The 9,855-nt window shown below is 40.7% G+C and overlaps 1 protein-coding gene across 1 annotated transcript in view; it reads right to left on the reverse strand.

Annotated features, from left to right (window-relative positions):
* Positions 1-9,855, reverse strand: part of LOC103369229 (ankyrin-3-like) — a 98,807-nt gene that overhangs the window by 21,663 nt on the left and 67,289 nt on the right. The window contains exons 26-29 of the mRNA XM_008297892.1: positions 8,231-8,455; positions 2,568-2,722; positions 2,000-2,211; positions 944-1,151 (exon numbers count right to left, since the gene is read on the reverse strand). Coding sequence (XP_008296114.1) covers positions 944-1,151; positions 2,000-2,211; positions 2,568-2,722; positions 8,231-8,455 — 800 coding nt within the window. The remainder of the gene's footprint in view (positions 1-943; positions 1,152-1,999; positions 2,212-2,567; positions 2,723-8,230; positions 8,456-9,855) is intronic.

The following is a 9,855-nucleotide window of genomic DNA, read 5'->3' on the forward strand; positions in this document are numbered from 1 at the left end:
ACATGTTTAATACTAAAATACTGCTACTTATTTTAATAAGTGTGGAAAATACTGAATTTAAGAAGGCCGTTGTCAGTCTGCTGCACATATTTAACTCACTTTACTAGAATTAATCAACTTGTTTGATGATTTCACGACTTAATAATCTTTAATGATTCGCCTCTTTAAATAAACTGTATTGGTACGAATCATCATAACGACTTATTGGTCCTTTAAACTAAACGAGAAATGCTGAACTCTGGTGGTTCACTGGGTCACAGTGGAAATATCTGCAGGCTTCCTGAGATTCAGGTAGCTGGAAGTGAAACACAACACCTCCCTGGTTGTACACTCAATTCACTGTAGCCACGAAAAATATGGATGTTTACTTGGAAGTTTGTGGAATTTTAGATTAATATTAGAAATAGTTTCCAAGACCAGTAATTTTAAAGAAGAACTGCGAGACAACTGATTAACAACACTGTGTTTTGTTTTCACATTTAAATATTAGCCTGTTTGAAAACGTTAAGGTTCTATCAAAGATAAAAGCCTGAAATATCTAAAAAAATATATATAATAAGGATAACTATCTGTTGTGTTTTTAATCAGTGATAAAAGTTGTATATCACTAACTGACTTGTGCATTTTTAATTTGTTTCTTAATTTGTGCTCAAAGATGGATTTTTGTTGTTGTTTAATTTTTCAGAATATTTGATCCACTTGTCCAGTATGACAGATTCTGGATCAATCAACATTTAATAGTTCAATGTGTGCAAAAGCATAAAATAAATCTGCTGAAAGCGAATCAACCAGCGATTGAAAATAAAACAAGAATCTTGGAAGACTCTTCATATATTAACGTAAAATTAGCCAGACGTCGTTTTAATTTCTGTATCTTCTGCTATAAAATATGACGATGGTTGACGCTCCTCTGATCTCTGAAGGCGTGAAGCTGCTGCCGTACCGGTGATGCTGCAGAGGAGGCGGAGGCAGGGAGTGCAGTCGCCCTTGTAGCCGTTGCTAAGCCCCTCCCCCGACAGTGGCGGCACCGGGATCGTCATGGTGATGGGTTTGTGGAACTTCCTCCTGCGGGGCTCCACGGTGACGATGGGGCTGAAGGTGGCCCGGTTACCGAGGATCTTCTTCACCGTGTCGTCGGGCACCGGCTGGGCCTGAGAGAGGAGACACGGTTACAATCTAACGCCGCGTAACAGAGCGAAATAGTAAATATGACGGTTAAAAGAAACAAGTGGAGCTGATTAAATTAATAAAATCATCATCAGGCATAGAAAAAAAAAATCAAGGATAAAATAAAATAAAATCAAACAGATCAAATTTTAAAAAATCATCATCAGTCATAGAAAAAAATAGATGATAAAATAAAATAAAATAGATTAAATGAATTAAATCGTCAGTCGTAGACAAAAACAGATGATAAAATAAAATAAAATGGGTTTAATTAATAAAATCTTTATCAGTCAATGACAAAAAAAATTGACAATAAAATAGATTAAATAAATAAAATCATTATTCATGGACAAAAAAGAGGAAAAAATAAAATTAGATAAAAAAATATTAAATCAATAAAATCAAAAAATTATAATAAAATAAAATAAAATAAAATAAAATGAAAAAGAATAAATTCATATATGAAATCATGACCAGTCACAGACAAAAAAAAATGTATGAAAAATTAACTAAAATAAAATAGATTAATTAGTAAACTTATCATTTGTCATAATAAAAAAAAACAGATTAATTTATTACCTAAAAAACTGCATGGCTTTGGTTTATCAGTCAGAGAGGCTGAAACAGTTCAGCTCACACATCGTAAACTGCACTAAACGCTGAGCTAATTTAAAAGTGATCTGATACTGATGTACATGTAAATTAATGTAATTTAAAGTTCAACAGAGATCACCTGAGAAGCCTTGCAGAGGGTAGGGGAGCGTTATCAAACTTGTGGGAGAACCTTCTAAGGTCCCGTCCAGACTGAAAGCTGCTGGAAACCTGAGCTCACCTGCAGTCCGACCTTGATCTTCTTGGTCAGCGCCCCCTCCGGGAAGGAGGCCTGGACCAACGGGACGCTGCGGCTGCACAGAGTCCCGCCCTCCGGTCCCATCTGATTGGTCTCCTGTCTGATCCGGGACACCACGGCGAAGTACTGCGGGAAGTCCTTGGTGATGATGCGGCAAATTCGCTTCCTCTCCAGCTCCTCGGGACTGTCCAGCTCTACGGAAACAGAAAACCGGTTACTAAGAACAACCAGTCGAAACAAAGAACCACAAACACAAGACTTATCTGTTTACTGTTATTAATGCCAATTATTGATCTAACTTGAATCATTTATTTGTAAATTTTTCCATCTTTTTTTCTCATTTTGCTTTTAAGAATTCAGATTTTTCTGCCTCTGCTGTTTCCTCAATGCGTTTATTTGCCGTCTCCAACTTAATTTGAATCCACCAAATCACAATTTTAAGTCCTTCTTGCACATCAGGTGTCTGGAATTTCACTTTTTGCACATTGCGTCCCAATCTGTGCAGCGGGGAGCTCCAGAACCAGCACCCGCAGAGCCGTTGGACCCTCACCTTCGTCCATGCCGTTGAGCAGCTGGTTGAGGTCGTCGGTCTTGCAGTCGTACAGATGCTCCTTCCAGTTTTCTCCGTTGTCGCTGCGCAGCAGGATCAGCTCCCTCTCGTGGCCTCGCATCGAGCCGAAGTGCGGGATCTCCACGATGACGGGCCTGGGGAGGGACACGCCGCCGTTGGGTTAATCTGGTTTCACTGACGTCTGACTGAACTGACAAACATCTGCAGGGTTTGGGTCGGAGAGCAGACAGACCAGATCTCTCTCCAAGCGACGGTTATGAAAGACTAATGCAAAACCAGGAATACAGACGACGGACATCATATGGCAGCTCTCTGGGAATAAACCAGGGATTAATCTGGATTTCTGTGGATTCTTCAGATTGAGGGTTGATAAATGCGAGCTGCCATAAATGAAAGGAGACGTACAGAAACAACCACTGAATGGTCTGGATGCTGGTTTTATGGTCGTGCTGCAGGTTTGATGCCACATTCAGAGCAAATGATTGGACGAAACGGATGAGATGCGGTGAGGAGGTTGGAGGAGAGAAAGCTGCACAGCCCTTAATCAGACCAGGCATGGAAGCAACTCAGGAGGATGAACCAGAACTAAACAGGAACTAATCGCCTCCTTGAAACCCCTTTTTTCTCTCGCAGATCATTTTTCCTTAAAGGTGCTGTTTCCTCAATCACACTGCCGGCGATAAAGATAAATTTTGGCAGCAGATCAGCTGATGTCCCTCATAAATCTGAGCGCAGGCGTATTGTATATTATATCTGGAGATCCATCAGAAGTACCGATGCTCCAAATGTTGCTTCAACACCCAGAAAACAGCATTTTAAAGGCGTCATACTTCTAAATAACGCTTTAAAATAACTTATAACCCTCTGAACCCCCGATCTCATCGACACGTCTGACAGGTTCTTTGTCTTTTAGAAGAAATCGCAAAAAAAAAAAAAAAAAATCAGACAATTTCTCAAAGTCAGAAACCGTAAAAACAAAAAGAATTTCCAACTATTTCATCAGATTCACTTTATTCTACACGTTGCATTTGAATTTAACTAACTAACTAACTAACTAACTAACTAACTAACAGGAACAGTAAAAACGTAAATAAAATAATTCTGTGCTTCCCGGTGCAACCTTGAAGACATCCAACTGCAACCAATGCTACAAAAATTCAGGGACTTTTCGGATGAACTGCAGGCAGTGTCTATGCAGAGCACAGAGGAGGTAAATATGTAAACAAATACATAATAAAATATCTGTAACAGTATGTAGAGTCATTATATTTTTATTCCATTTGTGGGCACTTAGAAAAATGTACACGCTGATTCCAGGTTTTAAATGTTTTAGTTAATCAAAGACATTAAGTTTTCCCTTTTTTTATGATTTGTTGGATTACAGCTGCGTCATCCTGCACACGAGATGTTTCTGAGTTCTGTCTGCTTGTGGTTGTAGTTGTTCTGTTCCCGTAAAGGTGCAGAACTTTATATTGTAGTGAAAAATGAGGCCACAGTGAGTCAGGAAGCTGGTTCAGAGGGTTAACCCACCTGACAGGTCAACGTCCACACGTCTGTGCTAATGGCTACATAAAACCTCATTTTTATTTTCAAGACACTGACAGACTGCACTGGTTTCTACCAGATGTCGTCTGGCCCACTTTTCCTCTTGCTGGTTTACAACATCTGGACATTAAAGCAGACAAAGCTGGTCCCCCCTGTGGAGCATCTTAGCCTACTTTGTGCATTAATGAAATATTAACAATCAGTTTAACAGACTCGTGTTTATGGTCCTGACTGGTTAAAGTAGAAACGTTCATTCATGTAATAAAGTTTTCCATAAATGTCGTTCTACTGTTTGCAGACTGTCTAGCAGGTCGGAGGGCATTAAGCAGCTCGTGAGGCTTTCTCATGGAGGCCCTTTACAAGCTGAACTCCCACAATGCTCTCTGCTGGTCGTATGAGCGCCGCCTCCTCTGGTCGCTTAAGTGTTAAACAGCAAGAGGCGCCACCTGGTGGAACAACCAGGTACTACAGCTCATCTACAACACATGTCCTTCGTCTTCTGCCTCATCTTTGGACCCAAATTTTGGATTGTTTGGTTGTCTGTTTAGATTTTATAAGGTCTTCATGTTACTATGCTCAGTGCGATGAGATGACGTGTTGTGAACTAGCGCTACAGAAATAAAACTTAACTGAATTGAATTAATATATTTTCATTTGGTTAAATTATAAACGGCAATCAAATAATAAATAATTATCAACAATCTAGGAGAACGTTTTGTCTATACTTAACTTTGCAGCTTCTTAAGATCCGAGGCCTTTTTTATGCATTTTTTATTTGATAAGATCAAATTGCAAAAAAAATAAAAAATATTAAGAAAATATAAAAAAATATATAAGAAAAAATAAATAAAAATAAATAATGAAAATAAAAAATATAATCATAAAATAAAAAATAAATAAATAATGAAAATAAAAAATATAATCATAAAATAAAAAATAAATAAATAATGAAAATAAAAAAATATAATCTAAAATAAAAAAAAAAGAAAGTGGTCTTATAGCTGGCGTCAAACAACTGGCATAAAAACATCACATACTGTTAATATTATATGTTGATAATATTTTCCACTTTTACTCATTAGGGGAACCAGTACAATCCAACACAATCTACTTTCATGATGTTAAATATGGAAACAACTTCAAGTAGAAATCAGTCACACAAAGGCACCGTGCGATGACGTCAAACTGATCTCAGATATGAAGTCATGGGAAGCAGGATGATGCTCGTTCTGAGGAGGATAAAAAGGCTCATGCCCAACAAGCGCAGTCCAAACAGCCAATCAGAAACCTCCACAGTCAGAGAAGCCTCAGAGAGCTTCTGAAATAAAAAATAATAATAAAACAAAAAAACACACGATGGTTTCTAAATGAAAGTGGCTGGAAGAAAGTAACTGCGATGGAGTTCAAGCTACGTTTTGTAGTTTTAGGAAGAATTTAAAATTTTCCGTCTGTCCGTGTTACTGAGGCGTGATTTCTTCCCAAAACTACATGGCAACCGCATCGATGCTGCAACAAAATCCTGACAAATCAAAGCCAACGTTGATGGGTAACACAATCCGTCAGCATGAATCAGCCTCGGCCATGTCGCCTCCTCTCCGGGAGGCGGGAGGAGGAGGAGGAGGAGGAGGAGCAGGGAGGAGGGAGGAGGGAGGAGGTGCTATGTTTGGTTCCTACCCAACAAATCTAGTTCCTCTGGGTCCCAGCTGTAGCACGGGACTAACCAGGCTCTCGCCTTCATTAAGGGCTGGCAGCTTTCTGGGCAGATGTAGTTTACTGCGGCCGCAAGACAATCAAACACACACACAGAACACACACTCGCAGAGTCAGTAGAGGCAAACAGCACTGCTTCAGTTATCAGCCGTTACTGCTTTCTGATCAGGTCACAGACATAAAGGAGCCGAATATCACGACTATAGTCAGAAAACAATGCAGTGAGATGGTGAAATAACACAATTCACTCACAGAAAAGCTCATCAGCAGCTACAACAGTTTTATCCATTTTTCAAGCAGGAACACCAAATAAATGCTGGTTTCTTAAATGGGAGTTTACGAATCAGTTTTATTGCCCCGTAGTGGTTCTTATCACTGGGCTCCTTCAGAACAGAACTGTGGGTTCATTATCCTCCACATCACTGTACCTGTCCTTATGTGTCATAACAAAGAAGTGTGTGAGACCTTTTTTACTATCACATCTTTATTTTTTATCCCTCTATGTAATCCTCGTGCTTCTTTTCCGCCTCACCAGCTGCTGTAACGGCGAGGGATCAATAAAGTTTATCATATTTGATCTTACATGCGAGGACGTGGGGATTTGGTGCACTGCAGCAAACGCTGACGAGGAGAGAGTAACGAAAGTATTTACAGTGAGCAGGCATGTGCAAATTTTCATAGTTTGTGACGTAAACAACTTGAGATGTACAGAGGACAGTAGTAATAATAATAATAATGAAACTTGTGGATGAGACCAGCTGCTGTCGGGAGGAAATGGAATAGTTTGGTCTTTTTTGGGCTTTTAGGTAGAAGAAAAGCATTCTTAGTGCTTCCCAACGTTTTTACACCTTGAAAATCCTGCTCTTGATCAACATGTGTCAACAAATCTTCTACTTCATTCACTACCGGCTGCTGTTAAACCTCTACTCCAGTGTTCCCAGTGTGTCCATGGACATGTCACGGATGCTGCGCCTCACTAAGAGTCAAGCGATGAACAGACCTGCATCGACTCACTGACTGAAGCGCAACACCGCATTGTGTTTGTTGTGCACAAATGTTCTGCAAATTTTCTGCTCAAAATACGACACAGACTTCATCATACAGGCGGAATTTCGTCGTACACGCGTGTTTAATGACAATAAAGTATCTTGAAACCACTTAAAGGTTTCAAATTTAGTTCAAAACACATATTTACATGGACTGTTGCATAAACCGAGCAGCTGATCAGAGTTCAAAACAAGAAGACGCCTCCAAAGAAGAAAATTAATCGTCAAACTGATTAATCACCGAAATGCAACGTTCCACACGCTTGTATAAGGACCACAACGTTAGCTTGCTCACATTAAAAATGTCACGAATAGTTAACAAACGCCAGGTATTCTGAACTACATATTTCCACGTTTTCTGTGCTGCACATCCACAGAGGAGCTACCGGGGCAAATTAAGAAGCTAATTCACTGCTTATTAACGCTGGCCTGAAGCCATTCACCGCTACACAAGCCTCTGTCATGGCGGCCCGACTCGGCAGTCCACAACAATAAACACCAACAAGTGATCAAATGAAACCGCTGGATTGTGAGCACAGACCAAACAGCCGTCCACGTTTCCCATTCGCTGCCTTCCGCTTCTCCTCCAAATCAATAAGAAATTTGATTTTAAAAAACTCCAACGCCGCTCTGTTGTGAGCTTCTTGTGATGCTGGTAGAAGGTTTTTCAGTAGCTTTGATCAGATTTGGCGTCAAACTCATCAGGTCCTAACATTAATCTATCAGGACCTCTCACTGGCTCCATGTGGTGTTCAGGTGTTCTGTACATTCTATCTGGTTATTGTGACTACGTTAGTTAAGTTAATTGGTCATGTAGATTTCATTTTATCCCTGATTTTTGCAAAATAAATATTTAAAGAAACTCCAAGTTTGTTTTTCCTTTATTATGATTTGTGGCTTTATAACTACGTTTGATGGCACAGAGGACATTTCTCTCTCTCCTTCTTCATGATTGTTCTGCTTCCATAGAGGTGCAGGACTCCATATTGGAGTAAGAACATCCAGAACCTGCTCAGAGGATTAAACACTAACAGCCTGACATACAGACATCAACTCAAACTGAAGCACAACTTTACAGTCTCCACTTTCACACATTTTCACAACCATTTGCGACGTTGCCTTTAAACACAACTGGCGACCAAACCGATCACACCTCGACATGCGACGCATTCGCACCGTCCAATAAAAACAAAAAAAAAAACAAAACAAAACACAGGTGGCTGGAAATGATGGCGATGGCAAGAAGCAGAAGGAAGGAGATGTCAGGTCACGGAACAGGAGTGCACGAAAATAAGCAGTTTAAGCCACCAGCTAGCTCGGTGGGATAAAACCAAGTCCTACCCGAGGAACTGCGCTCCCGCCGGGCCGACCTCCACCAGCCGGCTCGCCAGGCCTTCGCCCTCCACCATCGGAGGAGGTGTCGCCACCTTGTGCCTCTTCACCAGGCGGCAGGTGATCCTGGTGGGCGCCGTGCACTTCCTGGGCGGGATGATGATGCGCATGCCGTTGTGGCGGCTGCCCCTCATCGAGCCGCCTCTGGCGTCGACCATGAAGCTGACCAGGAACCTGAAGACGGGAGGAGGAGGAGGAGGAGGAAGAGACAAAGAGCGATGGGAGACAGAGGAACAGTGAAGAGCACGGAGACGGGAGGTGAACGGAAAGAAGATGGACGTGAAGGAAGCAGAGGAAGAGTCGATGGGACAGGAAGTAAAACACAATTAAGAGCGGCACTGATGGGGAGACAGGAGCTTTAGTTGGAGGTGAAGTCTTCCCATGCTGTGATCTTCAAAACACCCACAAAGGAAGTGTGAGCAAAAGAGAACAGGAGGTAAAGGAGGATGTGAGGAGGTTTCTGTGTCGGTCATGGCTGCGATTATTCAAACCTTCAGCACGTCTATTTCCATTTCTGAATATTCTTGGGTTCAGTGCCAAAGCGGGTTGAAAACAGGTGAGTTTTACGGGTCGACTAGTTCGTAAACCAACAGCCCACTACTAACGTCACGACTTCAAAGTCTGGCCCATGATGGTTTTGGCATAAATATTTAGTGGCAAACTGTTGGCTTCTTAAATGTGAGTTTATAAATTAGTTTTATCGCCAAGTAGGTATTTATCACTGGCCTTTTCCAGAACAGAACTGTGGGTTCATTATCCTCCACATCATCGCTGTATCTATCCTGATACGTCACAATGAATCATACAGTCGTCCTCAAAATGTATTCATCCCAAAGAAAAGGCAAAATACACAACAGTCACTCAAATAACTAGAAACTGGAAAAAGTAATAATAAATAAAAATTTGCTAAATTATAATTTAGTGAAATAAGTCGTTGCTTTTGAATTTTGTGTGAAAATAATAATAATAAAAAAAAACTGTACCAGACAAATTAGAGCACTTTGCTGATGAGCCAACAGGTGCAGAAGTCTGACTGAGAGTTACAGAAAACACCTGATGATGGCAGTGATCGGCTCAGAGGGTTGTTCAACTACATATTAGTTTATGGGTCCCATCATGCTGGGTGCTTGTTGTTTTTTTTATATATATTTCTGTTGAACCAAAATTCAAAACCAACGTCATGCTTTTCATAATTTTTTTTATTTATTATTACTTTTGTCAATTTCAACTTGTTTCAGTTACTGCTGTGTTTTTCCTTCTTTAATGGGAGGACATTAATACATCTGTATGTATCTATACGTAGAGATATTATGATGTCTTTATTCTTGAGCCCTACAGGTAATTCTTGTGCTCCTTTCCTGCCTCATCTGTATCCAGCTGCTGTAACACGTGAATCAATACAGTGGTCCAACCAGAAGCCCACTACTTATGTCACGATGTGACTTCAAAGTCTGGCCCATGATGGTCTGAGCATTTAGTGGCAAACTGGGCGGAGTCACAGGAGTTGCTGACAGTTATATCACAGGTAGCTGCAACGTGTTTGCGATTCAAGATGGCGGACAACGCGACCTCAA

The sequence above is a fragment of the Stegastes partitus genome, unplaced genomic scaffold, assembly GCF_000690725.1.
Source record: "Stegastes partitus isolate 25-593 unplaced genomic scaffold, Stegastes_partitus-1.0.2 Scaffold1257, whole genome shotgun sequence".
Taxonomy (NCBI): Eukaryota; Metazoa; Chordata; class Actinopteri; family Pomacentridae; genus Stegastes; species Stegastes partitus.